Consider the following 23,485-nt stretch of genomic DNA (forward strand, 5'->3'; position numbering starts at 1 on the left):
CAGTGTCATTCCATTGATTGCCGGACAGAGATCCTATTTAAAGTACCAAGAGTTAAGTGAATGTTTGTAGGTAGTCTAAGAACGGTGTAATTCTTAGAATTCAGTGCCCCCCTTTATGCCACCATCAATGAGGAAGTGGAAGGCAGGTGCACCCAACAATGGCCATTTTGTGTTTCTGTTTATGTCATGGGGTGCTTTCCCACTCCAGAGCCCCACTGCATGGAGGTGATCCTGGGTTTTCTATGCTCTGTCAAATCTACCACACTGAAAAAGCTTTCTTTTGGAAGCCCATTATGTTTGTTTGCTGAGGATCAGGCCCACCAAGTCTGGACAGACTCATCGGCAGTAATCTAGTCACTTGGTTATGAATTGTTTGGGGCACTGCAATTGATGAAACACAGAAAAACGCAAATGGTTTTCAGTTCTGTGTGATTTCCTTTTGTTTCTATAATGACGGTGGCAGAAGGGGCAGAAAAGAGGGCAGATAGTGCCAAGGATCACCATTTTCTAGACCGTTTACATACATGAATTTAAGGTTCTGATACTATAAATGTGGGCTCCTTGCCAAGTGACCAATGAATAACATCGGAACAACTGAATTTTGTTCATCTTGCTATTTTTGCTATGATGTGATCAGAAGATGGAAGGAAGCTGCAGCTAAATGGAGGGATAAAAAAAGGAATCTGTTTTTATCATGCATTCAAAGGCAACAAGAAGCATCTTCTCATCTGACATCATGACAAACATTTACAAAAAGACAAGTACGAAAATAATTAACTGACATTTCAACATTGTGTTTGAGGTTGAGGAAGCGGAGAAATTCTATCAAGAACTTGCTAAGACTCTCCAAATAAAATCAATACATACCTTAATATTCAATGACTTCAATAAAACGATATGCACAGCAGTAGACAGTATATTGAAAAACATGGTCTCGGAGTTAGAAATGAGCCCAGAGGCTCCTAAACTATACAGAAGCCTCACAACTTGGGTTGTGATTGAGGGGTATAGGAAACAGGCGGCGACCAATACCTAAGCTGAAGCTAGCGGAGCCCGGTTTACATCACGTGGCATTATTGCAGCTATGACAAGGGTGAAGAATTAGTCAGCAAGAGTTTATTTAGCACCTACTATGTGCCATGCACTATACTAGGTTCTGGGGATAAGAGAAAAAAATTAGACAATCCCTGCTCTCAAGGTGCAGACATTCAATTGGGGCAGACAATGTTCATATATAATTACATTAAGAACAAGTGTGTGGGGGAGAGGGAGAGGGAGAGGAAAGACTTCCTGTAGGAGGTGGTGCTTAAGCTGAGACTTGAGGGAAGTGAGGGATTCTATGAGGTGGAGCAAGACAGTGACCTATTCAAGATGGGTACAGTGATCAGAGTGGGTTTCAGGTGAAGACAGTACCTGAGAAATCTATGCCAAATATGACAGTTCTGCTTGAACTGACACAGGATGAGGTAATGGAGGAGAAAAAGAAAGGAGTAAGCCCTGACTGCTGAACTAGGAAAGGAGAAATAGCCAGGATTGGGTCTCAGTTTCCTCATCTAAGTGTAATTCTATTTATTTTTGAAAAATAAATTTATATTGATGTCTTCTGTTTTGTACATCGTTATAATTTCTCCCCATATCCTTTCCTCCTACCTCTCCCACAAAACCATCCCATATAACAAATATATTTTAAAGAATAAAAAAATGAAAAGGGACAAAAAAATCAGCAAAACAGATCAGTGCAATGAAAAAGTCTAAAAATATACGTAGTGTACCACACCTGTGAACCTGTGAACTCTTGCAAAGGAGTAGTGTAGGGGGTTTTCTCATACAGATACATCTTTGGAGCTAGCCTTGTGCTTTATGATTCTGTAACATTCACATCTGCTGTTTTGTGCTTGTTCTTTCTATTTACATTGTTGTAGTCATTGTGTGTATACTTCTTAGCTCTGCTTTCTTCGCTCTCCATTAGATCACGTAAATCTCTGTGCTTCTCTGTATTCATCACATTGCCCATTTTTCATTGCTCAGTCATATTCCGTTGCACTCATGTATCACAACTTGTGTCGCCATTTACCAGATGATATAAGCAAAATTTACTCTGCTTCCAATTCTTTGCTACCACAAAAAGTACTGCTACAAATATTTTGTTGTATATGGGCCCTTTTCTTCTTGTCCAGTACCTTCCTGATATACTCCACATTGCTTTCCAAAATGGTTGTACTGATTCACAGTACAATGCATTAATGTGCCTATTTTCCTACAACCTCTCCAACAATATCTATTCCCATCTTTCACCATCTTTGCGAATTGGCAGGGTGTGAGGGGAAACCTCAGAACTGTTTGGATTTAAATTTCTCTAATTGCTGGAGCATTCTTTCAGATTGTTATGAGTTGTTTGCATTAATTCTTTTGAGAACAGTTTGTTCACTTCCTTTGACCACTTAGCTACTGGGAAATGGCTCTTGGTCTTATATGTATCTGTTAGTTGTGTATATATCTTAGATACCAAACCATCATCTAAGAAATCTGATAAAACAATCCCCCCCAACAGCTTCACCTTTCCAAGATGCATTAATGTTTATGCAGAACGTTTCAGTTTCATGTAATAAAAGTTATTTATTTTATCTTTTGTAAATGCCTTTATTTCCTGATTGCTTAGGAATGTATCTGGTATGATATGAACTGCTTCTCCTCTAATTTTTTTAGGGTACGATACTTAATATTAAGGTCTTATGTCCATTTTAAATTTGTTGCGGAATATGGTGTAACATATAACTCTATCCTAATTTCTGCTGGACTCCTTTCCAATTTTCCCAGCAATTTTTTTCTCCAATAGGGAGTTCTTTCCTAAGTAAGTTTTATTTTCTGCTTTATCTAACATTGGGTTCTGTTGTTTCTGTTCACCATGTCTAATTGGTCCCACTGCTCTACTTCTCTGGTTTTTAATAAGTGCCAGATGGTTTTGAGGATGGCTGCTTTATCATCTCATCTGAGATCTGTTAGTGCCATTCCCTTTTCATCCTTACCTCTTTTCATTACTTCCCCTGACGTACTAGAGCTCCTAGAGATTTTGTTTCTCCAAATGAACTGGATACTGCTGCTGTTTACACTACTTGTCTTACAGGGCCATTGTGAAGAAAGTGTTTTGTAAATCATAAAACAGTGTGTAAATGTGAGCCACCTCAGACCTAGGAGGGACCTTAGATATCCCTCTAGTCCGAACCTTCATCATACAGGTGAGGAATTGGATGTATACAAGTAAAGTGACTTTCCTAAAGTCATAAAGCTTGTCACTGATGGAACAGTAACTATGATTCAGGTTAACTAACTCCTGCTTCAGTTTCTTCATTTCTTCCTTCCTCCTTCCCTTTTCTAGTGCTTTTCCCCCTGTATCACACTACTTCCCAATTCAAGTATTCCTTCAGGGATGCCCAGCGGAGCAGGGTGGAAAAGAAGGACCTTTTTTGGGCCAAAATGCCAATGACAACATTAGGGAAAGCGAGCCGGCATCACAGCTGACTGGAGAAGCTTAGGGCCAACTTTCAAACATAAGCGATTCCTGCCATCTAGTGGCTGGATTGAAAACTAGAGGGTGGCAAAAGAACACCACCTCTATATGGGCGTGGTTTGGTGCATGTGCTGAAGGCTGCCTTGTGAGGGACTGACCAAAAGTGAACTCTCTGAATGACTCAGGGCCAGTCAATCTTTGCTTAAAGGCTTCCAAGGAAGGGGAACCTACTGCTTCCTGGGGCAGCCTGTTTTACTTCTGGATAGCTCAAATTGTTGGGGTTTTTCTGCTTTAAATTAAGCTAAATTGGGGGGCAGCTAGGTGGCACAGTGAGTGGAGCACCAGCCCTGGTGTAAGGAGGACCTGAGTTCAAATCTGGCCTCAGACACTTGTCACATTTACTAGCTGTGTGACCTTGCGCAAGTCACTTAACCCCAATTGTCCTGCCTTTCCCCCCTCCAAAAAAAAAATCAAGCTAAATTTGCTCCTCTGCAACTTTCCTGATGGCTACTAGATTCTGCCTTCTGGGGCTGAATAGAACAGGTCTAATCCCTCTTGCACTTGAGGCTCGTGGTGGGGGGAAGAGATCTACATGGAGCACACAGATGGTTTTCTTTTTGTTGCTTCATAATAGTGTGATTTAAGCAACGGCACAGGGCTATATTTTTGTTTTTCTTAATTTAAATTCTATTTTATTTTTATTCTAAACTTAATAAACATCAAATAAAATGAGCATTTCCACATGCCTTATAGAACAGTCAATTCATACGAAACAGTGAATTTCCAATATACAGAGACTGATTTTCTTTTTAAGTAGATAATGAATTCAGTATCTAATTTTAAAGGTTATGTTGCTTGTCTATGATTCTTTCTAGTCTTCCTATGGTTCCCTTTTTTGGAGGGTCAGGGGGAGAACCCTATCATTTGATTTTTATTCTTGTCATTAATATGATGACTTATGTTTATTGTTTTCCCAATATTAAACCCACCCTGCATTCCTGATATAAAGGCAACCTGGTCATAATGTATAATCTTTTTTGATATGTTGCTGGAGCCTCTTTCCTAATTAATTTTTGTGTGTGTTGATATTCATTAGAGATATTAATTTATAATTTTCTTTCTCTGTTTTGTTTCTCCTGATTTGGGGATAAAGACTATATTTGTATCACAGAAAGAATCCTTTCTTTTCTCATTTTTGCAAACAGTTTATATAATTTTGGAATTAATTTTTCTTTGAATGACATAATTTGCTGGTCCTGGAGCTTTTTTCCTTGGGAGTTCATTTATGCTTTGTTCAAGGTCTTTTTTCTTTGATTGGGTTATTTAAGTTTTCTATTTCTTGTCTATTAATTTTATATTTTTGTATATTTTCAATTTAAGTAGTATATATCATTTAAGTAGTCATTTTTTGAGCATATACTTGGTCAAAAGTTTCTAATAATTTACTTTATTTCTTTTTCATTTGTAGTGAATCTTCCTTTCTCTTTTTTGATACCAGTAATTTGGATGTCCTTTTTTTAAAACAACAAAATAGATAATGGCTTATCTTATTTTTAAAAAAATCAGCCTTTTATTTTCTTATTAACTCAATATTTTTTGCTTTCAATTTGTTAACCTCTTGTCTGATTTTTTCTGATGTTCCTATTCTGGTCTTTATTTACTTTGTTGGTTTTCTAGGTTTTTTTTTTGTTATAGATCCAATTTCATTGATCTGTTCTTTAATTTGCTGATAAAAGTGTTTAGAAATATAAATTTTCCTTTAAGAACTGCTTCAGCTATAGTCCAGAAATTTTTGTATGCTGCTCATTGTTATCATTTTTTTAATGAAAATATCTATTGTTTTTTTAGACACCAATTTTTTAGGATTAATTTAAAAATTTTAATCCTTTCCTCAGTAGCTCTTTATGCAATATACTTTTTTTTGGGTTGTTATAAGAAAAAATATGTTTAATATTTCTGCTGTTCTGCATTTGTTTTGTAAAATTTTTTATGCCCTAATATATGGTTAGTTTTTATAAAGGTGCCATGTATAGCTGGGAAATGTGTGTATTCTTTTCTATTCCTATTCAATAAAAACCAGTCATCTATAATATATAACTTTTCTAAAAGTCTATTTAGGTCCTTGACTTCTTAATTGTTTATTTTTTGGTTAGATCTGTCTACATGTAAAAGGGATACACTGAGATCCCCCACTTAGTTTTACTGTCTATTTCTTCCTGTACCTTATTTAGTCAGTTATCAAATATTTATTAAGCATAAACTATAAGCTGGACACTATGGACAGAAATACAATGAATGAGAAAATCCTTATTTGTAGGGAGCTGACATTTTAACTAGGGAGATAACAAGAAGATAGGTTCATATGTGTGTACAGAATAAGTATCAACAGAATAAATGCAAAGTAGTATCAAGTAGTTTGAGAGGGAGGTCACTGAGAGCTGGGAGGATCAGAAAGGCTTCACACAGAAGATAGCTGGGCTGGGTCTTGAAGGAAGAAAGAGATGTTATGATGCAGGAGTGGAAAGGAATTCCACTTCAGGCATAGGGGACAATGCAAAAGTGTGGAGCATTGTGTGTGAACCACAGAGAAGGCCAGTGTGGACAGAGCTTTATAAGCTGAGTGGGAGAGTTCACATCTGATCTGAGAGGCAACAAGAAGCCCCAAGAGTGGACTGGATAGGTGAGTGACATGGTCTTTATCTGCCAGTAAGGAAACCAACACCCATTAATTTCCTATTCTGTTCAAAACACTGTTCCAGGAGCAATTCAGAGTAGGTTTTGAATTCTAGGAGTATTCACAGTCAGAAATGTCCCTGCTCTTGAGGAGTTTACCATTTGTTGCTTAACCTCATTATCTTTATGCCAGATCTTCCTTCCTGCCTCTTGCCAATCCATTGTCCAAAGTCTTCATTCACCACCCCTCTGACTTTCCAGTCCAAAACATGCCTCCCCAGCCACTGCTCCCTCATTTGGAACTCTTATCCTGGGCACAGAGTACTCAATCACGAGCTGGTGTGGAAGGCCAAACTGGGCCGCTCAAGAGATCTTGGGGAGCTGAATTATCCAATGAAGAAAAGAATTTTTGTTCTTAAAAAATGTCGTAGAATCCTAGAAGTCATCTCGGAGGCGTGTTGTAAGTACTGAGCAAAAGGTAGAAAGTATTGAGGGAAAAAAAGATGACCCAAGAATAAAGAGAGAAAACTGAGTGAAAAGAGATTGGTAATGATGTGCACTCTCTATTGGAAAAGTTCTTAATTTCTAATACTTCAAAAGCGGAAAGGCAAGTTTTCTATTTGAAGACAAAAGGATTATTACAGTCCTATGATCTGACTGAGGTTGCTGCTGGTGATCACAAGAAAGAGCAAGCATTTCAAGAAGCATTTTAAATGAGCACAAAGGAGAGGCTACCAACTCATCCCATAAGATCCTGGCTTCTCCAGAGAAGGCCCATTCCCTTGGAGAGTCAGTTTTTGATGAGGCCATTGTTGAACTTGAGACAGTAAGTGAAGACTCATAGGACATCACACTAATGATGCAATTACTAAGAGAGAACTTGACATTGTGAACAGACATCATACACTCAAGGCGATGAGGCAGAGGCAGGAGGGAGGATTCACCAGTCTCCAACTTCTATCTGCCTCATTCTACAACGACACAGCAAACCATCTGTCGTTCCCACTGCCCCATGCAGATGTCTATGTTTCCTATGTGGTTTTTATGTTTAAGACTAGGCGAATGGAGTCAACTAGCATTTAGGGAGGTGGACAATATGGGGCTATGCCATTTTTATATAGGATTTATATGTCTGGCATAGTATTTTTAGTACACTGTGATTTCATAAGGTCAGTGTTAAAATAGTTTCCGTGTCTAAGCAAAGAAAACTGTCCACATATTAGCCTGTCTTGGGTTGGGGGGCGGGAGGGTAAGGGATAATTGGTTTTAGCCAGAGATGTAGTTATTGTGAGTACTTGAGGGTTGCAGCGATACTGCTGTGGTAGAAACAGATATCCCAGAGATATTATATATACCGTGAGTATCTGTAGAATATACAGTCTCACCATGTACACTTTATGATTACAGTTACAAATGTTGTTTAAGATAAAGTTTTAATTTAAGTCAATTTACTCTGAAGAAAAGCAGAAATGGCTCAGATTCCATTATTTGTAAAATTACTTGCTCTTTGCTTTCATTATTTTTGTTACGCATTTTGTGTGTATTTAAGTGGTTTAGGCAACCTAACAACAAATGTAGAAGCTACTATAAAAATGAAATGTTTGATATTCATAAGATTACTGGATATCATGCATAGCAGTGAAATAAAAAACCTGTATACTTAACTTTTTAAGGTTTTTTACTTTTGTAATATTTTAAATGCTTGCCTAAGATGTATATTCTCTAAAAACAGTTAACAATGATGATAGTCAATATTTATATAGTGTCTACTACATGCCAGGCACTGTGCTAAGTGCTTTACAATTACTACCTCATTACAAAAATCCTGGGAGGTAGGTGCTATTCTTATCCGCATTCTACGGATGAGGAAACTGAGGCAGACAGTGGTTAAGTGACTTGCCCAGGGTCACACAGCCAGTAAATGAGACTAGATTTGAACTCAGGTCTTCCTGACTCCAGGCCCAGAGCTTTATCCACTGTGCCATCTAGGTTTAACAGGGAGATAACCTGAGAAGATGACTCGCTTTGTTTAATGCTTTACACATTTTCATGAACATTCCAAGCACAACTGTGAAGAGCAGGTGTATGAAATTGAACTTTAAAAAGGAAAAGAACATAAGTCCTTGAGGGCAGGGACTGGTGTGGTGGGTGCGTGCACGTGTACATACGCACATGCGCATGTGTGGCTAGCACTCTGCACAGGGCCCATCTTAAGTGTTTAATAAATGGATTTCGAGCTCTTTTTTCTAGGTGAAACAGCAGCAGGAATAGCAATGGCCCTCAAATTGAATAGAGATTATCAGCAATGTGGGCAATCTATTAATGGAAAACTGGGGGCATGTCCTATAAAGCCCCACCAGAAGGCTGCTGGGGCCAAACACTGAAGGCATTCATTGACCTGGATTAGGTAACAAGCCTTACGGCTCTCACTCGGGCCATGTGACATTTGGAAATTCTGGAGGGAAGTGAGGCCGTTCAAAGCCAGAAGGGAGACGACAGAGTCTGTGACAGCTGGTGGTGGAAGGTGGAGTGGAGGACTCTGGAGCAGGCCCAGGAGCCAGAGGAGGTCACCCCGCCTGTTCCTGAGGGCTCCACGGCTGTGGTGCAAGCCCAGGGCTGCTTGGGCAATGCACTTCTGTTTATACAAGGACAAAACTAAGCTTAGTTTAATGTTTCTCTTACCCTTATTGTTACTCTTCCTTAGAAACTTTCTCCCCAAGTCTCCTTGTTCCCAACCTCCATTACAATGTTGCTTATGAACGCTGAACATTTAGGAAGATCACAGAGTACTTTCCTGAAGCTTACCTGAACCTGCTCTTTTAGCTTAAGGATGAATTTCCCTGCTCCCTTCCACTTGCTTTGAGCCTGGAACACACACTCCTGGTCTCCAAGAACCCTCTGAGAAGACTTGGGTGTGGAAGATTTCTTGTTAGCAGATTCCTTCAGCACCTCCTCCAGAAGCACATAGTCACTTGGGTTGGGATTGCTCAAAATACTGTAAGAATATTTTGCTTTGCACAAAGTCTGTAAACATTCAACAAACAATTCAGCAGACATTAATTAGGCACTTGCTACTGGATCATCTCCAATGTGTTCTGTCTATTCCTTGTTTGTGCATAGTTGTTAGCCTGTTGTGTTCACCGTGAGACTGTCTTTGCCTTTCTTTTGCCCCAGGGCTTGGCAAAGCTCTTATATATAGTAGGTGCTTAATAGATGCCAACCTACTATGTGCAAGGTGCTACATGCTAGCCCCTTGGGATACAAAGACAAAAAGGGTGGACACTTTTATTAAGTATCATCTGTGTCCCAGGCGCTTCACAATTATTTTCTCATCTGACCCTCACAACAATGCTGGGAGGTACGTGCTATTATCCCCATCTTACAGTTGAGGAAACTGAGGCAGAGACTCAATGATTTGTCAGGGGTCACACAGCTAGTAAAGGTTTTCCTGTCTCCAGGCTCAGGGCTTCATTGACTAGCGGCCTCGGGGAAGAATACAGAAACAAGATGTTGGACACGTTTCTCACCAATATATCCTAAGAACCTATTCTAGATCCTCAAGGCCTTAGACATCAGTTTAAAGACCCTCCCTCATTTTGCAGGGGAAGAATAAAAGTTAAGCGACATGCCCAAAGTTATGCAAGCTGCAAAGCTAGGATTCGCAACCAGGGCCTCTGTCTCTTAATCCAGGTATCTGTCACTAGACTGAGTGCCTCTACTTCATTTTAGACTCACAAAATACCAAGAGTGAGACAGGGCCTCACCCTAGAGCCTGTCAAATGTAGGAACGCCCTCCACAGTATCCCTAACAAGGCTATCAAGCCTCTGCTCGAACATTTCTAGTGACAGGGACCTCATGACTTTGTGATTTTCCCAGTAAACTGCTTCTTTCCAGTTTCCATAACATGCACTCTATCTCTCACCAGAAACCCATCGTGCTAGGATGGCACATATCAAATTAACCCTTAATGTTTCTAGTTTACTTCCGCCTCATCTCAGAGAGTGGAAAGGAAAGACCTCGGAGGATGAAGAGTACCTGCTGGATGACCTCCTGGGCAGTGCTGACCCGGGGGGCTTTGATGACCGTGCGGGGCTGCTCGGGGGACACATCATGGACTTGTACAAAGAAGCTTTCATCTTCTGAGCTCAAGGTCACCTCCTTCTCTTCCGGGAAGATGTTCTTCTCCTCTGGGTGCTGCACATAAAGTGTGAAAAAGTGGAGAGAAGAAGATGAATAAAAAGCAGCATGAGGTAATTAGGACACCTGGGCATGAATGCTGGGTTCTGCCAATTCTTAATTATGTGACTTGGGCAAAGTCATCAGCATCAGTTTCTTCATCTGTACAATGGGCATGATAATTCTTGCACTCCTGCACACAAAGTTGTTGTGAGCTATAAACTATATAAATATAAATCTAATGTGAAAATATATATATATATATATTTATATATATATATACATAAAATATGATGTAAAGTATCACAAAAAGGTATATATCTTTCGGTTAGATTGAGAAATGTTGTATGTTGGAAATTTGGGACTACTGAAGGACATTTCTTAGCTCTGAATGTGATTCCATTAAATATTTCTAAAATTCTATATAATCTATATACATATGCTTACAAATGGGATATATGGATTACAAATATCTTTGTAGAGGCCAGCTGATAAAAAGTGGAATAGAGTTTTGGCATATACCGCATAGATGAACTATATAAATCCTCACCCATTTTTTAACAACTATGGTGAGACTTGCCCACCATAACAAACAATTTGAAAAAAAAAATCTGAGATATTTTTGAAGAAATGCAATATTATTCCTTTGAAGTACATTTTATAAAGTAAATTTCATTAATGGACACTTACAAGTAAAACAAGGTGATTTTATGAAAAAATGTGTACATTCATGATCAAATGTTTCATCAATGCAAGTCATCTGTTAATGTGCAAGAATTACAAAGCTCCCCTTTTGAAGCTATATTTGAAGAAATATTAACTTTCTGAGCCCTTGGCTTTATTTTAGACTAATCTCTCTCTACTCACAGCATCTCAGTGCAATGGGGAACTTCTGGGTGATGATCTCCCCCTGCTTGTGCAGCTCAGCCCCTTCTCTGTGATTTACAGTCTTACAAAGTTGCCTGGATCACTGAAGAGTCAGTGACTTGCTCAGGTCTCAAAGCTAGGATAAGTCAGAAGAGAACTTGGACCCCCAGTTCAAGTGTGTCTGTCCTAGGGAAGGTCAATCCATCTCTCAGTGGCCCTGGGGAATTCTTTAAGATTTATAAGATGAAGATAAGCTTTAGATCTGAATCGGTAGAGAGAAGTACCCTACTGGGAGTTCTCTATACTGATGGAACCATAGGTCCCTACCAAAAGTCACATAAACCAGGTCTGAATTACTGAAAAATTTTTAGTTGGCAGAGTTTATGGGATTTTACTGTATTAGCTATTCCTGAATATACTTACTTCCTCCTGGACTTTAAAAATAATCCTTCCAACATAACCTTCTTCTGGGAACCAGCTGTTCAAAATCTGCACAATCTCTTCTTCTGGACTGATTATTCTCTGGAATGGCTGTTTCCTGAAGTCATTTTTTTCTTTAGATATAAAATATTTTTCTTCCATCAAAAAGCAGTCTGTGGTGATTGGTATGGAACCTTGTGAAGTAGTCAAAATCTAACATGTACAAAAAAGAGACTGGTAAAACAGTCTAAATAGTTGATAAAAATCTTTTAATTCTAAATGAATCTATTCTTGGAGAGCACAAAATATGCCTGACATTTACTGCCAAGTTAAATCTACTCAGGAGTAGTGAGTGCATCGTTCCTCTTTGGAAGATCTAAGCAATTTCCTATGACCAAAAAGGCTTGTTTACTTCTACTTTGGCCAGCAACACAATTTATTCATAATCCCAGGACAGCAAAACTCTTTTCCCACTGCTGGAATGACAACCCCTGTTGAGTTTTAATAACTTTTAGGTTTTTCAACCCATGACCTTAGCCCTTTGTCATTCTACAGCCCTGGAACTCTGTAGAAATGCTTTGCTTTTATGACAATGGCCAATAAACCGAGTCCAGCCTGAACCAAGACAATTTCTTTTTCTCATGTTGGAACCACCCAATCATTTTTAAATGTTAGGTTCATAGGGCTAAATTCTCAGCATTAGCAGGTCCTTGGGAATTCTATAGTGCAATACACTTTTGACTACATTCCAGGGGACTATTCTCCTTATTGTAGATCTTTACCTCCTCTCCCACCCCCTACCCTTTACAACCAAATCTTAGAGATTGCATAAGACTGAGCTGGAAGTAGAGGAGAATAGGAAATGTGATAAGCTGATCTCTAGTTATTTTCCATCGATAAAAAACAGAATGACAATAAAGGAGATCTAGTCTGGCTTGTAGAAGGCAATGATGACCTTTTATATTAGGCCCATGGTCAGTATAAGAATCAAGGTTATATCTATTCATTCAAGAGTAGGAAAGGGCAATGAGGATGGGAGAAAATGATTCAAATGAAAAACAGCTGGGATTTGATAAGGGGTTGGGAATTCCTGGCTAGAGCGAGAAGAAGGGGACTTTATGGGAGAGAACAACATTGAACCTCAAGAAAAATCAGGTCATTGGGGCAGCTAGATAGCGCAGTGAGTAGAGCACCAGCCCTGGAGTCAGGAGGACCTGAGTTCAAATGTGACGTCAGACACTTGACACATTTACTAACTGTGTGACCTTGGGCAAGTCATTTAACCCCAACTGCCCTGCCTTCTCCCCTGCAAAAAAAAAAAATCAGGTCAAGTGGTATAATTTGTGGCAAGATGGTGGAGCAGAGGCAGCAATCCATCCAAACTCTCCCAACATTCCTCTCCAAACAACTTTAAAATAATGCCTCAAATCGAAGGTAAGGATGATTTTCCAACCCAAGACAACTTAGGAGATTCTCAGGAGAGGTCTGTGACACTGAGCTGGGGGCCACCTTGGAGCTCACATGATGGCAACACCAGTGGTGGGCCTTGGAAATAGCAGCTTCAGGAGCTCTCAGCCCAGAGACAGGAAAGGTTAGACAACTGGTCAGAAAGAGATCAGGGACCCTCTGCTGGCACTGGCATCTGGTGCTATTTGGCAACTCTGTTGCCCATCCAGTTTTGGGTCACAGTTCCAGGGCAGAGAGGAAAACTAGTGCTTGCAGCTGCAGGGAAGCAGGGACTCTTCCTGAGTAAAGAACAGCGACCACACCTTTCCCTGCATCACACCACCTTAGCACCAAAACCTGCAGGCCCCTAGAACCAGCTCTGAAAATAGCAGCATGAAAAAGCTTGAAGCTTGGGATGCTGCCTCCTCCTTCAAAGTTCAAAGTCAAGAAATAGGCTAGAAACAGCAAAAGATAGAGAAATTCCTGTTAAAATAACTGTAGACAATACAAAATACTTGGGAGTCTATATGCGAAGACAAACCCAGGAACCATATGAATACAATTACAAAACACTTTTCACACAAAGTCAAATCTAAACAACTGGAAAAATATCGACTGCTCGTGGATAGGCCAAGCCAACATAATAAAAATGATAATTCTATCTAGATTTGCCTACTCAGGGCCATACCAATCAAACTAACAAAAATTATTTTATAGAACTAGAAAAAAATCGTAACAAAATTCATCTGGAAGGACAAAAAGTCAAGAATGTCAAGAGAATTAAGGAAAACAAACGTGAAGAAAAGTAGCCTAGCCGTACCAGATCTCAAACTGAACTTCAAAGTGGTAATCATCAGAACTATCTGGTACTGTCTAAGAAAAAGAGTGGTGAGCTGGTAGAAAAGATCAGGTATACAAGACACAGTAGTGAATGATCATCATAATCTAGTGTTTGACAAACCCAAAGACAAGAACTCATTATCTGACAAAAACTGCCAGGAAAACTAGAAAACAGTACAACAGAAACTAGGTATAGATCCGTATCTCACACCATATACCAAGATAAGGTCAAAGTGAGTACGTGATTTAAACATTAAGGATGATATCATAAGCAAATTAGCAGAGCAAGGAATAGTTTACCTGTTGGATCTATGGAGAAGGGAAGAATTTAGGACTAAACAAGAGATAGAGAACATTACTAGATGTAAAATGGATAATTTTGATCATACTAAATTAAGAAGGTTTTGTACAATTAAAACCAATGTAAGCAAAATTAGAAGCAAAGCAGAAAGCTGGGAAAAAATTTTTTACAGCAATTATCTGTGATAAAGGACTCATTTCTCAAATATATAGAGAACTGAGTCAAGTTTTTAAGAATACAAGTCATTCCTCAATTGATAGATGGTCAAGGGATATGAATGGGCAGTTTTTAGATGGAGAAATCAAAATTTGATATATATAATATGAAAACATGCACTAAATCACTATTGATTAGAGGAAAGAAAGTTAAAACAATTCTGAGGTACCACCTTATACCTATCAGATTGACTAATATGACAAAAAAGGAAAATGACAAATGTTGGAGGGAATATGAGAAATTGGGACACTAACGCATTGTTGGTGGAGTTGTGAATTGATCCAACCATTCTAGAGAGCAATTTGGAATTATGCCCAAAGGGCTATAAAACTGTGCATATACTTTGATCCAGCAAACAACAACAAAACAACAACAACTACCACTACTAAGTCTACATCCTAAAGATTTTTTTTAAAGGAAAGAACTTATTCATAAAAAATATATTTGCAGCAGCTCTTTTTGTGGTGGCAAAGAACTGGAAATTGAGGAGATGTCCATTAACTGGGGAATGACTGAATAAAGTTGTGATATGTGATTGTAATGGAATACTACTGTGCTATAAAAAGTGATGAGCAGGTTGATTTCAGAAAATCATGGAAAGACTTACATGAACTGATGCAAAGTGAAGTGAGCAGAACCAGGAGAACATTGTACACAGTAACAGCAGTAGTTTGGTAGGTAGGCCCTGTTGGATCTTAACTTCTGCTGGCATAGAATCTGAGAATCCAGGGCCACCTTCATACGCCAATGAAGCTTCAGAGGAAGGCTTTGGTGAGGGCATGCACGTGAGTGAATATGCATGTGTGTTTATGTATATGCATATATATATTATAGAGCAATTAAATTATTAGATTTCCATAACCAAATGCTTTGTGAACTTACTTGGTGAAGAAGCTGCTTTGCTTTAGTCTCTTTATTTATAATAAAAACAGTAAATGGCTCAGGACCTGGAATCCCACGTACTGTGACCTTGTATGTCTCCAGATTTTTTCTTTCTTCTGTGCTGAACATCTGTCAGATAGAATATTTATATTGTTTGTGTAGTAATCCAGACTCTTTTCTAGTCTAAATAATGTAGACTATTTCTAGGTCATGTTTATAATTACTCATAATTAGAATACATGATGCATTCTTCCCAATAGCATGTTCTTTAACCACTAAATCGGAACCCTTGGCAGTAAGCACCTTAAACATTGATGATCTTGCAGCCATAGCCTCTTTTCTTATTTCAGAGGGTGGGTCCTTCCTTCAAGTCCCTTTTTCTTTTGAGGGGGGAGGGCAGGGCAACTGGGGTTAAGTGACTTGCCCAAGGTCACATAGCTAGCAAGTGTGTCAAGTGTCTGAGGCTGGATTTGAACTTCAAGTCCCTTTTGATCCTAATAAGCTATTTATTCATTCGTTCAATAAACATTTATTGAGTGTCTATTACGTCCAGGGTGTATAGTGTTAGTTACTTAGAACTTTGTACTGCCCTCACGTATTCATCGTCTGGTGTCCTATTGATTTTTCCCTTCCTGATACTGCCTTAGACTGCCATGAACGTTCATGTTGTCTGACCCGTTATGATGGTGAGCTCCTGAGGGTAGGTCTTATCGCATTTGTTGGTCTTTGTATCTCCAGCACCTGGCACACAGGAGGAACCTAAGAAATGTTTGCTGACTGATTCAATGATGAAAAATCTGAATGCAGCCTCCCTCAGGTTCATGGCACCATGGACCCCAATCTCTTAAACTCCTGTTTCTGTGGGAGCAGCAGCAGAATCAGCATCAGAGTAAAAGCTTCCCCAAAATCCTACTTGCTTGCTGGAGGAGCACCTGCTGGCTATTCCTGATGCTATTACTACACAGTAAAAGAAGCAGATCCCTCTCACTTGCCTCTTCTCAGTAACAGGCTGCATCGGACAAGAATCCTTTAGGGATAGAGCATCTCACTTCAAAGTCCATCAATTCTCCTTCCTTTTCTGCTCCTAACCTCTCCTCCCATCACCTAGACTGGGAATGCTAGTGTTGTTGGTGGAGAGGATTTCAAGAACAGTCCCATCCTAATGAAGGTGTGCTTTGCCCCAAGAATCAGAGAAAACTTTGTAACTCTGGCTTTCCACGACACTTCTCTCTGTTGATTTCCCTCTTACCTGCGTGGCTTAGCCTTCTCAGTCTCGTATATTTTATCATCACCCAGCATCCTACCACCTAAGTGTGGGTTTATACCAAAGCCTAGAGCTGGGCCCTCCTCATTTCTTTCTCCAATCTCTCTTAGTGAGTTAATCATTTCCCAGGGCTTTAATTATGATCTTTATGCAGATGCTTCCCAGATCTATATATTTAGCCTAAATTTTTCTTCTGAGTTCCTTTTGAACACCTTTGGGTACCTTTTGGATATTTAGACCTGGTTGTCCATAGCCGTCTCAGACTCAACATGCCCAAAGCAGAACTTATTATCTCCCCTAACCAACCTATTTCTCTCTCACATGGCCCTATTGCTGTCAAAGGCATTACCATCTTTTTGGTCACCCACCCGATTACAGCAGTGTGACCCTCAACTTCTCATTCACAGAACCTATGTAGTTAGCCCCAAATTCTGTCAGTTCTACTTCTATATCATCTCTCACATCCATCCCCTTCTCTCTACTTTGTGGCAACCTCCCTTGTTCAGAACACAATCAGAGCATGTCACCATCCTCTCCCTCCCTCACAGCAGAGAACCAAGTCACACTTGAAGGACAGAAGTAGCCTCATGCTGCTGCTGCTGCTGCTCCTGTGGCTAGGAGAAATGGGGCCTTTGGCTAGCCCAGACATGTGGAGCAGCTCACAGTGTTAAAGCCTGAGGCCATCTTCTGCCTTGTTTCATGTCCCACACTAGCCCCCTACCCTTGGTGAGGTGGGGGAAAAGGGAGAGAAGGTGCTATTTGAGCTTAGCTTTGAATGGAACTGAGAATTCTAAGAGGCCAAGGGGAAGAAAGAGGGCTGTGTAGGTCCAGGGGATAGTCTATGAAGGCCCAGAGACTGGAAGCGGGGGTCCTTCATGAGGGATTGTAGCGGTTTGGGCCTTGGGCTCCCCATGGTGATTTCAGGCATCTTTACTGATCCCAAGCACGGGACTGTGGTGAAGAAGCAGGGCCCAGTTCTAGTTATCTTTTCATTTTCCCAGCATTTCCCAGTGGCATTTGTTGAGTGTTTTAAAGTTTGCTACATGCTTTGCACACATTATTTCGCTTGAGCCTCACAACAACACCTTGAGGTAGGTGCTAAATGTATTATTATTCCAATATTATAGACAAAGAGAATGATTCTCAGAAAAGCTAAGTGATATCCTCATGACCACACAGTAGAATCAGACACAGGAGTGGAACTAAGACTTTCCTAACGCCATGCTCAGGACCCTCTCCATTTCATCATACTGTCTCTTTGCACATGTGCCTGAAGGAGGCCTTTAATAAATGTTTCCTGAATAAATAATTAAATTAATGAATGAATCCACTACTTAGAAAGGAAAAAAAGAGGAAGGGGAGGGATACCTGCCTGACAGGGGAACAAAAGGCCCACAAATGAAGACCAAGAAATGGTAACTAAATTTTACTTAATAAAGTAAGACATGTTTCTCATCTTGCTGTTCTCATTAAAGTGTGGTTCACCTGGTTCTCTTAGAGTCAAGGTACAGTGTTCTCTGGGTTGAGACTCTGCTCTCACTGACTTGACTGCCTGAACTCTGGCACGAGAAGCTACAATGGAAAGTTGAACATATTCTTCTTGACTGCAGAGCAACACTGCTTCATACAGGGTGCAAGCGGGCAGGTGTGGCTCAGACTGATCTGTTCATCAAATGTAAGGTGGGGTGGTGGCTGCTGGGGTCTTTCCTTGGCAGTTCAGGAGGTAAAAACATGACCAGGTGGGTCCTCAGCAGGCGCTTCAGATTCTTTTTAGAATGCTGAGAGTACAGGACTTCTAGAGCTAGAAGAGTGTCTGAGATGCGGTCCAGGCCCCTCTCTGTATAGCTGAAGACACTAAGGCTCAGTGGACTTGAGTAACTTGCCCACTGTCACAGAGTTAGTTAGTATCCCAGCTGGGACCTGCAGCTGGTGTCACAGTGGATAGAGCTCTGGGGCCTAGAGACCGGAAGACTCATCCTCCCAAGTTCAAATCAGGCCCCAGATACTTCCTTGCTGTGTCACCCTGAGCGAGTCACGTAAGCCTGTTTGCCTCAGTTTCCTCACCTATAAAACAGGGACAATAACCACACCTCCCTTAAGGGGTTATTGTGAGGATTAAATGAGTTAATAGTTGTGAAGCACTTAGCTTGGTACTGGGCACACAGTAAGCGCTCTATAAATGTCAGGCATTATTACTATTGTGGTGCTTGTTGTTACTGTCTAGCTTGGCGATAGTTCTAGTACACCCTGTCTTGCTCTGGGTGGTGGACAAGCAGGTGAAAGCCAAGGAAATAACTGTGGATGTGTGTGAGCATGTGTGTGGAATCTACGTATGTAGGAGAGAGGAAGAGAAGGGCGCTGGGTTCAGGGCACGGGAATAGTGCCTAAGCATTAAAACGGAGCAATGAAAGTACGACATTAACACTTGAGTTTAGTTACCAAGGATGCTGCCACAGCACTGCCACTGGAATTTTCTTCCATCCTCCTGCTGTTTATGAACAAGCTAGAGATTTCTAAGACTTCATTATGTAGGCTTCTCAGCTGAAGATGCCGATATCCTAAAACAACACACAACTGGGTGAAACCTGTCCACTGGACATTTATTCCTGTTCTGAGCCAACTTTCCCAAGGCAGGAACCCCAAAGAAAGTACAGAATGACTTGTTTCTTGATGAGATAGGATGGTTGCACTGCTTAGCCATGCAAAGAGGATGTGCCTTTTTTTGCTGGATGTGAGTACTGCCATTCGGGTAACCAGAGTACTATCTAGTGCCATGCATTAGCAATTAATTAGCCTTTGTTAACCCAAAGGAATTAATATGCTTTCAAAAGTTCCTAATATTCTCAGAGAAAAAAATTGAAAAGTAGAAAATCTGACTGCTTTTAAGGCTGGTTGGGCACTTAATGTTTCCGTTTTCTAAAATGAGCAGTAATGCAAACTGCTTCATCTTCTAATAGCTTTGATTACATTAAAAAGCCTCCTTTGGGGCTTTGGACCCCATATGCTGCACTTCCATGAAGCTCTGTGTGAAGGGGGTCTTGTAGTTTGTGCGTGCTCATATAAAAGCCCAGAGAGGACCAACCCAGCTTTTCCCGTTTTATTTTTTGGCCTTCTCTTCCAGACGCTACCTAAAGTTATTGCTGGCCTCCAATTCCCTTTCTAGCACTGGCTGTGGTTCCAACAGTAGCTTAATGACTGGCGCTGGTTCCCCCCCAGCCCCACACTGTCATTCCCTCCCCTCAGTTCAAGCCATTCTGCATAGCTTTAGAACTTACAGGGAATGGAAGGGGGGGCCTATGGTTTGAGGGGGAGAAGGGAAGTGGGGATTGTGGAGGAGCGAGCGCTCCATCCACCGCCCTCCATATCCCTCCTAGTCACATCTGCAAAGTCTATTGCAGAGTCAGAAAGGCCACATTCTGTAAAAGATATTGCAAATATATCAGAAAAATTTATTTTGAGATGTGCTCAATCAGTGCTTAAACAAATGAGATTTTCTTCTACCTCTTTTCAAAGCCTTCAGTGGAATGATTCTTTGGGCAGTTACAGCTGAACTGTTGTTTTCAACAACCGCAAAACGAAGAAATACAAGATCTTCAAAATGAACTCGGAAGAGAAACTGTTCATTCCACATGGGGTTAAGAGGATTTCGATGAATGGGCTTAGTGCGAAAATGGCAGCTATCCAGTGGCATTCCCAGGACGTCGATTTCAATACATGGACTTCCTGTGCTGTTACTAGGACACACATTCTGACCAGAGACAATCTGATGCAAAGAGAATGATCAAAGTCACTAATAATTGAAGAGACACCAAACAAAGCCCCTCATCCAAGTCTGCATGTGAATTAAAAAAAAAAAAAAAGGGAACTCCCTGTGTATGGACTGATGGGGACAGGGGGCAGGGAAGAGAGACTTCCTGATGAGTCCGCTAGGCTTACCCAGCCTTGCCCTGCAGAGATTAAGGACATGCACCACAGCACCACCCGAGAGTGTGCACTGAGGCTTCAGGGGATGCTCCCTGTATTCCCTTCCCTGGCTGGATGTAAGGAGTCACAGAAAAAAGGCCGTGGGAGTCTTAGTCTGGGGTTTATAGGAAGGGTCTGGTTTTGAGGACTGACTGAAAAAATTCAGTCTTTTGGGGCTCTACCAAACTTAGTCTGGGAAATATTGGAATATAGCTCATGTCTAGGTGCTCACAGGTTTGAGTAAAAGAGCCCCTCAGAACCATACAAGCAAGCCCCCAGTGGTAACAATAAAAGGCAACAAACAGTCCATAAACAATCCATACAAATCTCTTTCCTAACTAGGGAATTCTACTTGCTTATTAGGGTTCTAAAATCCTCTTCGGAAGATAAATCTGACAAAATAAAGTCTTAGGACGATAGGTGTGCTTCCCTTAAAGTCTCTAAAAGCGGATTTAAAACTCTAACTTTTATTAACAAGAATACTTACACTTAAAGAATAGAGAGCAGGCTCCATGTTGCCCATATCTCTTTCCAGCGGAGAAAAGTGCTGGTACATAGCACAGTTCTTGTCCCACAGGACAGGGGGTTTTAGAACATAACCACAGCCACCATTTGCTTCAAACATTGCTGCATTTAAGTGTAAGGGTAGATCTACAAGATTAAAAAAAATAAGATACCAAAATGTGGATAAAGAGAAATACATTGCTCTTCTGTTAGATATTTATATAGGCATAGCCCACATTTGCCTCGTCATTTCCAAGTCATGTCAGGCATGTACTGGATTAACTCGAGGGATTCTGAGGACTATTCCAACTGGGAGACTCTGGGATTGTATTTTAACATTAAAACCTCAGAACAAAACTCCCACGTCACACCACAAGTCTTGGTGGCAGAGTCACTTCAAGTTGCCAATTCTAGCATTTTTATGGAACTAATCGTTCCTTGTAATGCTCTTTTGCCAAACACTTTGGCTTTGTGGAACCAAATCAGTGATGGCGGGTATGGTACAATTCTAGTCTAATTTTACTTTCATGCCTGAAACAGCTTTGCATTCTGCACCATTTTTTTCTGAGATTAAAAATGGTAAAGCAATATGTATGCAATCGGCACTCTGGGTCAGTGTGAACCACCTTGGAATTGATTTACCCACAAAGGAACTGTCATATATGCTCAATCTTGTAAAAATCCTGAGTTTTAGGAAAGAATAATTGGTTTCTTATTTCTTTCAAATTAATTTTAAATTAACTTTCGCTAGTAGGCACAATAATTCAAATACTATATACAAAGAACATTTTTTAAAAAGGAAAAAAATCAAACTATAAATTATCATCCATAAGCCCATAAACTTCTATTTAGAAGTCAGCTTGGTACTAGGTGGTACAATGGATAGAGCGTGGGCCTGGAGTAAGAAAATCTGAGTTCAAATCCAACCTTTGACACCGACTAGCTGTGTGACCCTAAGCAAGTCACTTAATCTTTCTGTTTCAGTTTCCTCATCTGTAAAATGGAGATAATCATAGCACCTACTTCCCAGGTCTATTGTGAGGAACACAAATATTTGTAAAGCATTTGGCACATAGTAAACACTATATAAATGTTAATTTTTTTTTAATTAGGCAGTGAGGTGACTTAGTGGATAGAGTGCTAGGCCTGGAGTTTGGAAAATCTAAGTTCAAATCAAGCTTCAAACACTCATTAGCTATGTGACCCAGGGCAAGTCACTTAACTATGGCCTTAATCCACTGGAGAGGGAAATGGCAAAACCACTCTAGTATCTTTGCCAAGAAAATCCCATGGATAGTATTGGTGCTCTATGGGGTCTATGGGGTCATGAAGAGGCAGACACGACTGAACAAGTGAACAACAATATTATTATTATTATTCCTCGACTATTAATTGTAAAATTAAATATATCTGCAACACAGAAGTAACTATGTGGTTTTGCTTATTTCCATGACTCCTTTTGAATCTTTTTTTTGTGTACTTAATGGAGATCTGTTGCTATTATTGCTTTTAATTCCACAGTTGCAATTGTAATTAGCTTTTTTACTCCAGACACTTAACTATGCTGATATCCAATGTATGGCATTTCATATGTACCATAAAAATATGTCCAAGAAAAAGTCAGATGATACCTTAAAAACTCCATATATTTGTTTAAGTTCCCAGTTGCCATGTATGGAGTGATACAACAGTGCTAAAATGCTTTTATTTTTGGTTAAATTTTAAAAATGAATCACAATCACACAGGACTCAATGAACTACACGATCCACTCAGGAGCTTTTGGCATTCTTGTGGCTTCTCTTGAGATTTCATGTCCCAACTTAATTGGCAATATTGTTTGATGGGCTGTTTGGTAGTTCTTTCATTACTACTAGGTCTATCCCAGATTTAAATGCTTATTTTATGTTCAGGGTTTGTCTTTGCACAAGAGAGCAGAAGGTTTATGAGCCACACTTGACCAATGTTCCCTCTGCTTTTTTTCTAGCTATGCTCAGAATGAATTTCTAACATGTTTCAACTCTTACGAAGGTAAGATGCAGATGTACATTGCCAAATTCAACAAAAACTCTGTCTATGCTGTATCCACATGTGTATTAGTTGAGTTGTTGACACATTCCCCCAAACCCCCAAAACAAAACAGTATAAAACCACTATGTGAGAGTGACCATTAATGATGATTTTAGATTCCTCAACTATAAAACAGGATAATAAAATATTTACCTCTCTGGGTAGTAAGAGACAAATGAGATAATGGATGCAAATAAAGCCTTCTATAAAGTGCTAAGATTCATATCGACTTTATCACAATAAGACCTAACATTTATAAAGTACTTTAGATCCATTATGACCCTTGCAAAATCCCTGTGAGGTAGTTGCTATCATTATCAACTCTACTTTGCAGATGAGAAAACTGTCACTTCATT

The 23,485-nt window shown here is 40.0% G+C and overlaps 1 protein-coding gene across 1 annotated transcript in view; it reads right to left on the reverse strand.

Annotated features, from left to right (window-relative positions):
• Positions 1-23,485, reverse strand: part of PLCE1 (phospholipase C epsilon 1) — a 233,145-nt gene that overhangs the window by 10,786 nt on the left and 198,874 nt on the right. Inside the window, 7 exon segments of the mRNA XM_036734522.1 lie at positions 8,987-9,205; positions 10,218-10,376; positions 11,649-11,858; positions 15,331-15,459; positions 19,034-19,152; positions 20,096-20,357; positions 21,045-21,208. Coding sequence (XP_036590417.1) covers positions 8,987-9,205; positions 10,218-10,376; positions 11,649-11,858; positions 15,331-15,459; positions 19,034-19,152; positions 20,096-20,357; positions 21,045-21,208 — 1,262 coding nt within the window.

This window comes from Trichosurus vulpecula, chromosome 8, assembly GCF_011100635.1.
Source record: "Trichosurus vulpecula isolate mTriVul1 chromosome 8, mTriVul1.pri, whole genome shotgun sequence".
Classification (NCBI taxonomy): Eukaryota; Metazoa; Chordata; class Mammalia; order Diprotodontia; family Phalangeridae; genus Trichosurus; species Trichosurus vulpecula.